At 41.5% G+C, this 15282-nt stretch overlaps 1 protein-coding gene across 1 annotated transcript; it reads right to left on the bottom strand.

Moving 5' to 3' along the window:
• Positions 1–11017: 11017 nt before the first annotated feature.
• Muc7 (mucin 7, secreted) lies at positions 11018–11982 on the bottom strand. Its single transcript, XM_032916760.1, is given in 2 exon segments — positions 11018–11554; positions 11557–11982. Coding segments are annotated over 2 exon segments (963 nt in total).
• Between the last annotated feature and the right edge of the window lie 3300 nt (positions 11983–15282).

Genomic DNA, 15282 nt, shown 5'->3' with positions numbered 1-15282 from the left:
CTGTGTGACAGGAGTGTTGTAGACCTGTTTTCCTGTTTTCTTTCAGCCAGTTATGGGAACAGAGTGTTCTGCTTTCAGGCGTGTAGTCTTTCCTGTCTACTGGTCTTCAGCTGTTCTTGTTGGCATGTGCCCTGAGTTCACCAGGCAGGTCACTTGGAGCAGAAAAGTTGGTTTTTCCTCTCATCTTGGGCCTGAAGTCACTCCTCTTGTGCTGCATTTCACTTCTCCCTGAGGGCAGCAACCAGAAGGGCCTGTCCAGCCTTTTCTCAGGTCCTGTGCACAGGGGCCCAGATGGCACTAGGCGTTTTCCTCTAGAGTCAGAAATGTGGGCAGAGTGTAGTCTCTTCTGGCTTCCCAGGCATGTCTGCCCCTCTGAAGGTTTAGCTCTCCCTCCCATGGGATTTGGGTGCAGAGCGCTCTTTGACTGTGTCCCTTCAGTTGTTGGCAGTGTCTGGACCGCAGGGGACCTGCAGCTTGAGTGCCCATATCTTCCTGTTCCCAGAGGCCCTATAAAATTTCCTCTTGGGTCAGGGATGTGGGCAAGGGTGGGCAGTACTGGCGTTCTCTCCTGCCCTGCAGTCTCAGGAGTGCCCGCCTGTCTGGGCAATGAACTCTCTCTCCCACGGGGTTTGGGAGCAGGAAGCTGTGGGCCGGGATCATCGAGGTTTGGTCTCCAGCTAGAAACTGAAGTGTCCGATCCCAGAGGAATTTTGCCTTTGTGTGTCCTGAGTCCACCAGGCAGGTCACTTGGAGCAGAAAAGTTGGTCTTACCTCTGGTTTCAGGCCTGAAGTTGCTCCTTGGGGGCTGCATTTCAGCTCTCCACGAGGGCAGCAAGCAGAAGGGCCTGCCCACCCTTTTCTCGGGTCCCTGTGCACAGGGTCCCAGATGGCACTAGGCATTTTCTTCTAGAGTCAGAAATGTGGCCAGAGTGTGAACCTGATTTCTAAACATGTGTTGGCTTAAAAATGTCAGCATCATCAGTCAACTTTATATCAGCCCCATATATTACAGATTCTTGTATTTTGGCAGCAGAATCTACTAGTCACTATGTACAGTTTAGATGCAGCTAGGATCCCTTTGTATAACTCCAAATTATTTTTCTCTTGATCTTTTAAGCTATCACCAATAACTTACATTTCTGACATAATTGATCTACACAGCTATTTTTGTTTCTCTTTACTGATGGTGAACATTACTACCCAGAGGTCATCTCATCTCTGTACATGCTCAAAGGTGGTTTCATAAGAGAGCAGTGATTTCTTCCAAAGGATTTCTATTCCTAGGCAATAAATATAAAATATCCTCCCCTTGTACAAGTAGAATTCATTGGAGAAATGAGATTAACCAATCAGCAGTAAACGCTGTTCCAGTGTAAAGTAGAGGATATATGTAAAATGTTCAAGTGTTGCTTAAGGGTAACTCTGGAAGTTAGCCCTTGAAGTAGCATTCGTTCAGAGTAGCTCTGTATGGCTTGTTGTCCCTTCCTCTTTAGTTCATGCTTAAGGTTTCAGACTGTCTGCCACCAGGTGGTCTGGGATCTGAGAGAGCTACATAAGCTCCCAGAAATGCATGTTTTCTTCAAAAGTCACTCTTCAATAAATAATACCTCTCTATTTTGCTTAAGGTTATTGCTTGTCACTGTGATTTTCTGTTTTACCATTTTTTATATTCTTTCTAAACACTCCTGTTCATTAATAAGATAGAATGCTTCTAAAAATGTATTAAAGCTCTTAATTTTCAACTTAAAACTGTGCTGTCGTGTGGCTTTTACAGTACCCTTTGAACTCCAGGGTTCTAGATTTTTAAGACTATGTCTGAAAAAATTATCCATTAAACCAGTCAACCAACAAACCAACCAATCAACACTAACCAACCAAACAACTAAGCAAAAGTAACTTACTAAAACCCTGTGGAGCAAAGGAAAACCAGCCAGACATGTGGCAATTCAGGAGGAGGAACACTAGAGGGCACCTATGATATAGCCATGTTTTTTTCTAGTCTGAACCATTTGTTTCAGTTTCTTGAAGGGAGGTCAATCTTTCAATAATTGAAGTATGTATTTATTGAGCTCCTTCTTTGTGTCAGGCACTGTTTAGTGAGTTAATATGCTGTAGTGAAGGGTGACAGGTTGGTACACCTCATTTTCTTCTGAACATGGCACTGTCATCTTTAAACTTTTTTCTGGGAATCCTGTCCCTGTACGGACAATGGTTTCACCAGTGAATGACTTCACTCTAAAAGCTAGAATCACACAGCTAAAGAAGAAATCCCAAAGGACAAAACATCCCATTCCACAGCTACTTGCTCAGACATGTTCCTTGCTGTCCTCTCCGCTAAGAGCTAGGGAATGGAAATGACTTAAATGTCCTTCAGCTGATGAATGGATAATGAAAATGTGGTACTTGTGCATAGTGACATTCTACTCCATTGGGAAGAAAACCGAGATGCCCAAAGTCCAAATAGACAACTGTTGGTGACCACCAAGGTATATGTGTCGCTACTGTATACTAGGTTTTTGTGCCATGCTGGTCATAGTCCTAGTTCACAGGCATCATAGCTGGCTAGGTCTGTTGGCTGCTTTCCTCCTTTGGATGCTTGCATGGCTCCTGGTCCCAGGAAAGGTAGTCCTCAGAGGGAGGCTTTCATGTCAGAACCAATAGCAGTAGACTCTAATGTTTTGGGAGTGCTTTGGACAATCTTGACTAACAGCTCAAAATAGGGCTTCTCATGCCTGGTGTTGGGTTTTTGTTAGCTAATCAATGGCTTTTTGGAAAGTATTGCCAGTATATAGAGGAAAAATTCATTAAAAAATATAAATATATAAAACCATTCTCCCTCCTTGTTCTTGGTTCATCTACTTCATTCTCTAATTAAAGCCTCCTCCATTTTCCCTTCAAATCACTTGTAACCTGCTATTTCCCTCTTTGCCTTCTGTCTGCAGTCCCTTTTTACTTTCCTGGTTTCAGCAGTTACCCCAGAGTATTTCCAGTATAATTTTAGTTGTATTCTACATACTTATCCTTATACCCACAGGTAAATATAGAAAGAAGCTTATTTTTGTAGCATAAGGAGACTATTACAAAACTCCATAACTGCCCAAAATGCAGAGAAGAACTGGATTATGGAGCACCCAGTACCTAGTGGTTCTTCTACAATGCACCCCCTACAGCCAAGGCTTAGGTAGCACTGTAGAAGAGGGAGTGAAAAGATTGTAAGAGGATCAGAATCTGCTGTGAGAATTTCTACTTTTATGTATAACTGCATCTAGGAAATCCCAACAATATGGCTGCCTGAGAAACCCATGAACAATAGTGGACAAGCCAGCCTGGAGGGGAAGTCTCATAAGGCACCATTACTACAGAGCTGCAGGAAATGAATAACTACAGAGGGGGAGGGGGAATCTGTTTTAGCCAGGATGAGCCCCCTAAATGCTTATCTAATACCAAGTCATAAAGTTATACATAGAAGCAGCATTAATAGGTTGTACACACACACACACACACACACACACACACACTCACACACACACTCACACACACACGTAATATATTTACATACGTGTAATAAAAAGAAAAAGAAAACAGAGAAAGTAAAAACCAAGTGCCTATCACCAGCCAGGCATGGATAGGAGAAGGGTTCAGGTACTCTATTCTTTATTGCAGTCATTTGCTACTGATAGATTTAGGGGGAGGAGCCATTGCCTTTAGTTGTGTCCCTATTGGTGACCCCAACAGGTTCTTTTTTTTTTTTTTTTTAGATTCAATTGATAAGATAAAATTGCTCACCTAAACATACAAAGCCCAGTACCATCCATCCCTTAAGAACATTGATAACAACCTGTAAATACACAGAGCAAGATCTTTACGTCAGCCTCCATTGTCCTGCTATGGCTTCTTGGCTTCTCTCTTTGGCCTCTCCTTGTCCAGTCTCAGGTTCAGGTTCTTTTTTTTTTTTTTTTTTTTTTTCGGAACTGGGGACCGAACCCAGGGCCTTGTGCTTGCTGGGCAAGCGCTCTACCGCTGAGCTAAATCCCCAACCCCTCAGGTTCTTTTTTTAATGAAACATTTTATTGCATTTGTTGTTAGTCAAACACTTAATGTATATGCTTGAGGCTTACAACTCACAGGTTCTAAATGTTAAGCAAATGTTTAGGAAACATTTGGTCTGTTTTTCCATTTTAAGTATTTAATCTGCAATAAAATATAGATGTTAAAATACATTTCATGTATAGTATGTGTTAAGTGTTCAGAATATATTTTTGAATTGCCTTATTTGAGCTTGTCAGATTTTGCATTACAACCCCCTAATTTAAGGGGATTTAAACCAGACATAAAAAAAAAATCTCTTTGTGTGATATTTAAGTAAAATATATCTCCTTCTAGAAGTGTATTTTTTAAGTTGGTGGTGGTTTGTGTTTTAGTATTAATGCATTTAAAGAAAAATTAACTCTTGGAAGCATGAGAAAAACATTTTTTTCTCACAAAATTTAAATGCATTTTCTCTATGCTGTCTTGATAATTCATGTTTTTTCTTTCATTTTTATTAAATTGGGTATTACTTGTTTACATTTCAAATCTTATTCCCTTTCCCGGTTTCCTGACTATCAAGTCACCTAACCCCTCCACCTCCCCTTCTATATGAGTGTTTCCCTCCATATCCACCCCTCATTACTGCCCCCCCCACAATCCCCTACACTGTGGGTCCAACCTTGGCAGGACTAAGGGCTTCCCTTCCACTGGTGCCCCAACAAGTCTATTCACTGCTATTTATGAAGTTGGAGTCCAGGGTCCATCCATGTATAGTCTTTGGGTAGTGGTTTAGTCCCTGAAACCTCTGGTTGCTTGGCATTGTTGTTCTTATGGGGTCCCAAGCCCCTTCAGCTCCTTCAGACCTTTCTCTAATTCCTCTAACGGGGGTCCCATTCTCAGTTCAGTAGTTTGCTGCTGGCATTCACCTCTGTATTTGACATGCTCTGGCTGTGTCTCTCAAAAGAGATCTATCTCCAGGAACTGGATCTATCTCCAGCATGCACTTCTTAGCTTGATTCATCTTATCTAGTTTTGGTGGCTGTATATATGGGCCACATGTCGGGCAGGCTCTGAATGGCTCGCTCCTTCAGTCTCTGCTTCAAACTTTGCCTCCCTATCCCCTCCTATGCATATTTTTGTTCCCCTTTTAAAGAAGGAGTGAAGCATCTGCATTTTGATCATCCTTCTTCAGTTTCATGTGGTCTGTGCATCTTGGGTAATTCAAGCATTTGGGCTAATGTCTACTTATTAATGAGTGCATACCATGTGTTTTCCTGTGGTTGGGTTACCTCACTCAGGATGGTATTTTCCAGTTCCATCCATTTGCCTATGAATTTCATAAAGTCATTGTTTTTGATAGCTGAGTAATATTCCATTGTGTAGATGTACCACATTTTCTGTATCCATTCCTCTGCTGAAGGGCATCTGGGTTCTTTCCAGCTTCTGGCTATTATAAATAAGGCTGCTATGAACATAGTAGAGCATGTGTCTTTGTTATATGTTGGAGCATCTTTTGGGTATATGCCCAGGAGAGGTATAGCTGGGTCCTGATTTCCAGAGAGGCTGTACCAGTTTGCAATGCCACCAACAATGGAGGAGTGTTCCTCTTTCTCCACATCCTCACCAGCATCTGCTGTCATCTGAGATTTTGATATTAGCCATTCTGACTGGTGTGAGGTGAGTTTTGATTTGCATTTCCCTGATGACTAAGGATGTTGAACATTTCTTTAGGTGCATCTCAGCCATTCTATATTCCTTAGCTGAGAATTCTTTGTTTAGCTCTGAACCCCATTTTTTAATAGGGTTATTTGTTTCCCTGAAGTCTAACTTCTTGAGTTCTTTGTATATTTTGGATATAAGGCCTCTATCAGATGTAGGATTGGTAAGGATCTTTTCCCAATCTGTTGGTTGCCATTTTGTCCTAACAACAGTGACCTTTGCCTTACAGAAGCTTTGCAGTTTTACAAGATCCCATTTGTCGATTCTTGATCTTAGAGCATAAGCCATTGGTGTTTTGTTCAGGAAATTTTCTCCAGTGCCCATGTGTTCGAGATTCTTCCCCACTTTTTCTTCTATTAGTTTGAGTGGATCTGGTTTGATGTGGAGGTCCCTGATTCACTTGGACTTAAGCTTTGTACAGGGTGATAAGCATGGATTGATCTGCATTCTTCTACATGTTGACCTCCAGTTGAACCAGCACCATTTGCTGAAAATGCTATCTTTTTTCCATTGGATGGTTTTGGCTCCTTTGTCAAAAATCAAGTGACCATAGGTGTGTGGGTTCATTTATGGGTCTTCAGTTCTATTCCACTGGTCTATCTGCCTGTCTCTGTATCAATACCATGTAGTTTTTTTTTTTAAATCCCTATTGCTCTATAATACTGCTTGAGATCAGGGATGGTGATTCCCCCAGAAGTCCTTTTATTGTTGAGGATAGTTTTAGCTATCCTGGTTTTTTTATTATTCCAAAAGAATTTGCAAATTGTTCTTTCTATGTTTATGAAGAATTGAATTGGTATTTTGATTAGGATTGCATTGAAACTGTAGATTGCTTTTGGTAAAATGGCCATTTTTACTATATTAATCCTGCCAATCTATGAGCATGGGAGATCTTTCCATCTTCTGAGATCTTCTTCAATTTCTTTCTTCAGAGAATTGAAGTTCTTATCATACAGATCTTTCACTTGCTTGGTTAAAGTCACACCGAGATATTTTATATTATTTGGGATTATTATGAAGGGTGCTGTTTCCCAGTTTCTTTCTCAGCCTTTTGTGTAGAGGAAAGCTACTAATTTGTTTGAGTTAATTTTATACCCAGCTACTTTTCTGAAGTTGTTTATCAGACTTAGTAGTTCTCTGGTGGAACTTTTGGGGTCATTTGAGTATGCTACCATATCATTTGCAAATAGTGATATTTTGATTTCTTCTTTTCCAATCTGTATCCCTTTGATCTCCTTTTGTTGTCTGATTGCTCTGGCTAGAACTTCAAGAACTACATTGAATAAGTAGGGAGAGAGTGGGCAGCTTTGTCTAGTCCCTGATTTTAGTGGGATTGCTTCAAGTTTCTCTCCATTTAGTTTAATGTTAGCTACTGGTTTGCTGTATATGGCTTTTATTATGTTTAGGTATGGGCCTTGAATTCCTGTTCTTTCCAGGACTTTTATCATGAAGGGCTGTTAAATGTTGTCAAATGCTTTCTCAGCATCTAATGAAATGATCATCTTATCTAGTTTTGGTGGCTGTATATATGTGGGCCACATGTGGGGCAGGCTCTGAATGGCTGTTCCTTCAGTCTCTGCTTCAAACTTTGCCTCCCTATCCCTTTCTATGGATATTTTTGTTCCCCTTTTAAAAAAGGAGTGAAGCATTCACATTTTGGTCATCCTTCTTGAGTTTCACATGGTCTGTGCATCTTGGGTAATTCAAGCATTTGGGCTAATATCCACGTATAAATGAGTGCATACCATGTGTGTTTTCTGTGATTGGGTTACCTCACTCAGGATGATATTTTCCAGTTCCATCCATTTGCCTATGAATTTCATAAAGTCAGGTTGCCCAATGTCTGATTCAGCAGATGGTTAGGCCTTGGACCTGTGTCTCCTTGTATGGATTTGCTGACTGAATCTGCTTGAGTGAGTTGAGGCCTGCACCAGGGTTTGCTGCTAAGCCCTTTTTTTGGGAACCCAGGGACACTGAAGTTAGTTCAGCTATAGTATTACAATTTATTAGAGATCAAATTCACTACACAGGTCTAAACCCTGTAGCTGTGGGTAATGGCTTAGAGCCAGAGTAGGTCTAGAAACTTACTCTAAATAATGATACTGTGGTATTGGATATGTGGCAGGTTTACTATCTGGGGAAAAGTCAGACTGTGTTCATTTCCCTTCTTTCTCCCCATTATGCTGCCTAAAGTCCTGAGATGGACATTGTGGGTAAGACAGAAAGGTGTTATCCTCTATCCAACATTTTCTTATTTCTGTTTCATACTCAGGCATTATTACTGCCACATCATCTCCTCAGCATTTAGAAAGACGTGTTTTATTTTATTTTATTTTTTCCACATGGAAAGGTTTAATGAGAGAAGAAGAATAGAAGAGGAGAGGAGTAAAAGCTGGCCATGAGCATGTGGAGGGAAGGGAGCAAGGGAATGGGGAGAGAAGGGACAAAGGAGAAGAGGGGAAGAGGGCAAGAGCAAGAGGCAAGAGCGTGTTTTATTTATTTATTTATTTTTTTGGTTCTTTTTTTCAGAGCTGGGGACCGAACTCAGGGCCTTGCACTTCCTAGGCAAGTGCTCTACCACTGAGCTAAATCCCCAACCCCTTATTTTTAAATTATACAAATTTTTACCTCGCTGTCTCTGCTCCTCTCATGTGTTATAGTTATAAATTCTATGTTATCAAGACATCACCATTAAAGTTGTAAACATATATCACATTTTCTACTTATTTGTAGTTATTTGCATATTTATGTACTTTTATACTTAAGTAAATGTATATTGTAGAATTTCCTTTATTTTCATTTATATAATTTACTTACATTTTTATTATTATTTTATTTTTCTTGGATATTTTATGTATTTACACTTCAAATTTTATCCCCTTTCCCCCTCTTACATATCCCATTACCTCTCCCCCTGCTTCTATGAGGATGCCCCCATTCCCACTCACCCACTCCAACCTTAAAACCCTGGCATTCCCTTACAGTGAGGAAATGAGCCTTCATATGACCAAGGGCTTCTCCTCCCATCGATGCCGGACAATGCCATCCTCTGCTACATATGTGGCTGGAGTCATAGGTCACTCCATGTGTACTCATTGGTTGGTGGTTTAGTCCCTGGGAGCTCTGGTGGGGTTTGGTTGGTTAATATTGTTGTTCTTCCTATGGTGTTGCAAACCCCTTTAGCTCCTTCAGTCTTTTCTCTAACTCCTCCATTGGGGTACCCTCATTCAGTCCAATGACTAGCTGCAACCATCCTCATCTGTATTAGTAGGGCTCTGGCAGAACCTCTCAGGAGACATCCATATCAGGTTCCTGTCAGCCAGCACTTCTTGGCATCAGCAGTAGTGACTGGGTTTGATGCTACAGAATGGATCCCCAGGTGGGGCAGTCTCTAGATGATCTTTACTTCAGTCCTTGCTCCACTCTTTGTTCCTGAATTCCCTCCCATGAATATTTTGTAAGAAGGACTGAAGCATCCACATTTTGGTCTTTCTTCTTCTTGGGTTTCCTATGATCTGTGAATTTTTCCTTAGGTATTCCAAACTTTTGAGATAATATCCACTTACCAGTGAGTGCATACCATGTGTGTTCTTTTGTGCCTGGGTTCCCTCACTCAGGATGATATTCTCTAGGTCAACCCATTTGATTGTGAATTTCATGAAGTCATTGTTTTTAATAGCTGAGTAGTACTCCATTGTGTAAATGTATCACATTTTCTGTATCCATTCCTCTGTTGAGGGACATATGGGTTGTTTTCAGCTTCTGGCTATTATAAATAAGGCTGCTATGAACCTAGTGGAGCATGTGTCCTTGTTATATGTTGGAGCATCTTTTGGGCATATGCCCAGGAGTGGTATACCTGAGTCCTCAGGTAGGACTATGTCCCCCTGGAGTGTTGACACACCCAAGCTCACAGGTGAGACCACCACTAGGGCTCAATATTTATTCTTTTCTTATTTCTGAAGGCTTTGCAACTTCATAAGAACAACAATACGGATCAACCAGATACTAAACCACTATCCCATAGGGTACACATGGACAGACTCATGGTTCCGGCTGCATATGTAGCAGAGGATGGCCTTGTTGGACATCAATGGGAGGAGAAGTCCTTGGTTCTGCCAAGGCTAGAACCCCCAGTTATAGGGAAATGTCAGGGGAGGGGAGGTGGGAAGGGGTGGGTAGATGAGTGGGGAACACCCTCGTAGAAGGCAGGGGAAGGGGTATGGAATAGAAGGTTGGGGTTTATGGATGGAAAACTGGGAAAGGGGATAACATTTGAAATGTAAATAAAAAATATACAATAAAAAAAAGAGAGAAAAAGGATATCCAGGGCGTGTTATAGTAGGGTAGCTGTGTTCTGCAGCTGTCATATTGCCCTGACTTTTGATTGTGATCTTTTGAGGACCTTTAGCCATCTGGATGGCTTTGATTTCTGGATGTTCCTGTTGTAGTAGGTATTGGGAGAGGCATTGGCCTCTATGGTTATGGTGTGGCAGACTTGTGACAGGTATCCTCGGGGTGTATGGTTCTGTATTTGCAGGTCTGTATGGTTCATGAGCCCTAGGTCTGATGAAGGTGGGCAGAGAAGTCACAGGAGAATGGGGGTCCACTTGGGTATAGCAGGCTGCTCAGAACAGCTTGGCATGATTAAAAGAGTCAGCAAGTAGGGAAGATGGGTGGGAAAGGGAAGCTTACCTGGATGACTCAGGATCCATGTATGTGATGAAAGTGAGCAGAGAAGTGTGGGAAGAATGGAGGTCGCCCTGGTATAGCAGTCTGCTCAGGGCAGCTCTGCTTTCTCCAGAGGACTCAGCAAGCAGGGAAGATGGGTCTCTCTGCTTATTTTACTTAATTTAATTTATTTACTTTTATATTCCCTTTGTCCCACCATGCCTAGGTACCTTTCCAGCTTCATTGGAACAAGATTGAATGCCTTAATAGCTTGTATTTTTTTGTTTTTAGTTAAACTCATGCAACTTACAATAGGTATATATGTAAACATCTGTGTATATAGACAGGTATTTTCAATCAAAGGCTCCCTGATTTCTTCTAGGAAGCCTGTTTAGCAGTTGGTGGTAGATGGTAAAACACAGGATAGCATGGTAGTCATCAGGACAAAAAGAGATGCATTTCATTGCTCAAATTGTTTTTATTTGTTTGATTTTCTAGTAAGATCAGGTTGATTTCTTTAAAATCATCATTGAGGCTTATTTATCCTAAGAGATAAAACTGTTCTGACAGTTTGGAGACCATTCCATCCCATCCTACTTTAACCAAAGTACATCTGAAGCCACTGAAGCATCTGTTGAAAAGGTGACAGAGTTGTAGTTTGGATGGTGGTACTTGATGTAGTAGTAGAGGAAGAGCTGTTAGCAGAGTTAGTTGATGTAGGTATGTCTGTTGAGGTGCTAGGCTTAGGTGTAGTAGGCTTGGTGGTTGGTGCTGGTGTGGTTGAATCTGTGGTAGGCTTGGTGGTTGGTGCTGGTGTGGTTGAATTTGTGATAGGCTTGGTGGTTGGTGCTGGTGTGGTTGAATCTGTGGTAGGCTTAGTGGTCGGTGCTGGTGTGGTTGAATCTGTGGTAGGCTTAGTGGTCGGTGCTGGTGTGGTTGAATCTGTGGTAGGCTTAGTGGTCGGTGCTGGTGTGGTTGAATCTGTGGTAGGCTTAGTGGTCGGTGCTGGTGTGGTTGAATCTGTGGTAGGCTTGGTGGTCGGTGCTGGTGTGGTTGAATCTGTGGTAGGCTTGGTGGTCGGTGCTGGTGTGGTTGAATCTGTGGTAGGCTTGGTGGTCGGTGCTTGGTGGTCGGTGCTGGTGTGGTTGAATTTGTGATAGGCTTGGTGGTTGGTGCTGGTGTGGTTGAATCTGTGGTAGGCTTGGTGGTCGGTGCTGGTGTAGTGACTTTTGTTTCTATTTTGTCAGGGGTTAACTGTTTATTAGGGACGCATAGAAACCTAGAATGATGGTGACGGAGCAGCCTCACAGTATATCCTGGAGGGCAGACGCGTTGCCATGGAGTTTGAATTGGTAAAATTTGAGGTTTTTGAGCTTGCTGTTTCTGTGAAACATAGAAATAACGTGGATATTGATCATATCTTGGGTAAACAGAAGAGACTTGTGAATGTCGTCTGTGGTAAATGGGTTGCTGTGGCCTTTGGTATGGATGTGGTTTTGGCCGGAAGTGATGACTTTCTCCAGGCTGTGGAAATAAAAAGAAAAAGAAACTTTTAAATTCCATCATTTGAATTTCAAACCTTAGCATATATGGCTATGTTTGTATTAATTATTATTTCTATTGTATAAGCTAGAGGGATAAAGTATAATTCTATACAAGTATACAACATATAGTGATCAACTAAGGGTAGTTAACATTTCTGTATTAAATATTTAAGAATATTTTGCTGAACTCAATATATATATTTGCATTTATATGGTATATATTTGTGAAATATAGGCAATATCAATACATGCATTGATCAAATGACAGTAATTATGTGTATATTTCTTATTATTATTTTGTGTTTGGAGACTTTGAGTACCTCATAAAATACATATATGGTTTTTATAAAATATAGTCACTACTGTGCTGTAGAACATTAAAACTTATTATTTTATTATATATAACTATGTTTTGTGATTATTTTATTTTATTCAAAACCAACACATAGTAATTACATATACCTTAAAATTTATTTTTTTTTGAGATGGCAATTATGTCATTTTGCTCTTTCTTTTCTTCCCTCCAAACGCCTTCCAAAATGTACTTCCTTTCTCTCTTTCAAATTCATAAACTTTTTTCCCATTAATTGTTCTCTCTCTCTCTCTCTCTCGCTCTCTCTCTCTCTCTCTCTCACACACACACACACACACACACACACACCTCACACACAGATACATCTGTATATAAATATATGAATGCAACCTGCAGTCTGTCCAATATTACTTGCATACACAGGACTAATCAATAAAAATATCTTCAAAACTTTCACAGATTCGCCAAGACTTAATATGCTATTTACCATGTGATAATTTATAGAAGAAATCAAAAGAGAAATGTTTCTTGAAAAAAGTGAAAATAGAAACCACAAGCTAATCAGACTTTATTTATTTATTTATTTTTTTTATTAACTTGAGTATTTCTTATATACATTTCAAGTGTTATTCCCTTTCCCGGTTTCTGGGCAAACATCCCCCTCCCCCCTCCCCTCCTTTATGGGTGTTCCCCTCCCCATCCTCCCCCCCTTGTCGCCCTCCCCCCAACAATCTAGTTCACTGGGGGTTCAGTCTTAGCAGGACCCAGGGCTTCCCCTTCCACTGGTGCTCTTACTAGGATATTCATTGCTACCTATGAGGTCAGAGTCCAGGGTCAGTCCGTGTATAGTCTTTAGGTAGTGGCTTAGTCCCTGGTTGGTTGCTTGGCATTGTTGTACATATGGGGTCTCCAGCCCCTTCAAGCTCTTCCAGTTCTTTCTCTGATTCCTTCAACGTGGGTCCTATTCTCAGTTCAGTGGTTTGCTGCTGGCATTCGCCTCTGTATTTGCTGTATTCTGGCTGTGTCTCTCGGGAGAGATCTACATCCGGCTCCTGTCAGCCTGCACTTCTTTGCTTCATCCATCTTGTCTAATTGGGTGGCTGTATATGCATGGGCCACATGTGGGGCAGGCTCTGAATGGGTGTTCCTTCTGTGTCTGTTTTAATCTTTGCCTCTCTATTCCCTGCCAAGGGTATTTTTGTTCCCCTTTTAAAGAAGGAGTGAAGCATTCACATTTTGATCATCCGTCTTGAGTTTCATTTGTTCTAGGCATCTAGGGTAATTCAAGCATTTGGGCTACTATCCACTTATCAATGAGTGCATACCATGTGTGTTTTTCTGTGATTGGGTTACCTCACTCAGGATGATATTTTCCAGTTCACCATTTGCCTATTTAATTTCATAAAGTCATTGTTTTTGATAGCTGAGTAATATTCCATTGTGTAGATGTACCACATTTTCTGTATCCATTCCTCTGTTGAAGGGCATCTGGGTTCTTTCCAGCTTCTGGCTATTATAAATAAGGGCTGCGATGAACATAGTGGAGCACGTGTCTTTTTTATATGTTGGGACATCTTTTGGGTATATGCCCAAGAGAGGTATAGCTGGATCCTCAGGCAGTTCAATGTCCAATTTTCTGAGGAATCTCCAGACTGATTTCCAGAATGGTTGTACCAGTCTGCAATCCCACCAACAATGGAGGAGTGTTCCTCTTTCTCCGCATCCTCGCCAGCATCTGCTGTCACCTGAGTTTTTGATCTTAGCCATTCTCACTGGTGTGAGGTGAAATCTCAGGGTGGTTTTGATTTGCATTTCCTTATGACTAAAGATGTTGAACATTTCTTTAGGTGTTTCTCGCCATTCGGCATTCCTCAGCTGTGAATTCTTTGTTTAGCTCTGAACCCCATTTTTAATAGGGTTATTTGTCTCCCCTGCGGTCTAACTTCTTGAGTTCTTTGTATATTTTGGATATAAGGCCTCTATCTGTTGTAGGATTGGTAAAGATCTTTTCCCAATCTGTTGGTTGCCGCTTTTGTCCAACCACAGTGTCCTTTGCTTTACAGAAGCTTTGCAGTTTGATGAGATCCCATTTGTCGATTCTTGATCTTAGAGCATAAGCCATTGGTGTTTTGTTCAGGAAATTTTTTCCAGTGCCCATGTGTTCCAGATGCTTCCCATCTTTAGTCATAAGGGAAATGCAAATCAAAACCACCCTGAGATTTCACCTCACACCAGTGAGAATGGCTAAGATCAAAAACTCAGGTGACAGCAGATGCTGGCGAGGATGCGGAGAAAGAGGAACACTCCTCCATTGTTGGTGGGATTGCAGACTGGTAAAACCATTCTGGAAATCAGTCTGGAGGTTCCTCAGAAATTGGACATTGAAATACCTGAGGACCCAGCTATACCTCTCTTGGGCATATACCCAAAAGATGCCCCAACATATAAAAAGACACGTGCTCCACTATGTTCATCACAGCCTTATTTATAATAGCCAGAAGCTGGAAAGAACCCAGATGCCCTTCAAGAGAGGAATGGATACAGAAAATGTGGTACATCTACACAATGGAAAATTACTCAGCTATCAAAAACAATGACTTTCGATCCTGAGAGACACAGCCAGAATACAGCAAATACAGAGGCGAATGCCAGCAGCAAACCACTGAACTGAGAACGGGACCCCCGTTGAAGGAATCAGAGAAAGAACAGGAAGAGCTTGAAGGGGCTTGAGACCCCATTTGTACAACAATGCCAAGCAACCAGAGCTTCCAGGGACTAAGCCACTACCTAAAGACTATACATGGACTGACCCTGGACTCTGACCTCATAGGTAGCAATGAATATCCTAGTAAGAGCACCAGTGGAAGGGGAAGCCCTGGGTCCTGCTAAGACTGAACCCCCAGTGAACTAGATTGTTGGGGGGAGGGCGGCAAGAGGGGAGGATGGGGAGGGGAACACCCATAAGGAAGGGGGGAGGAAGGATGTTTGCTCGGAAACTGGGAAAGG

This window comes from Rattus rattus, chromosome 11 (genome assembly GCF_011064425.1).
Source record: "Rattus rattus isolate New Zealand chromosome 11, Rrattus_CSIRO_v1, whole genome shotgun sequence".
In the NCBI taxonomy this organism is placed as follows: domain Eukaryota; kingdom Metazoa; phylum Chordata; class Mammalia; order Rodentia; family Muridae; genus Rattus; species Rattus rattus.
This window is presented reverse-complemented; position numbering and strand designations above follow the sequence as displayed.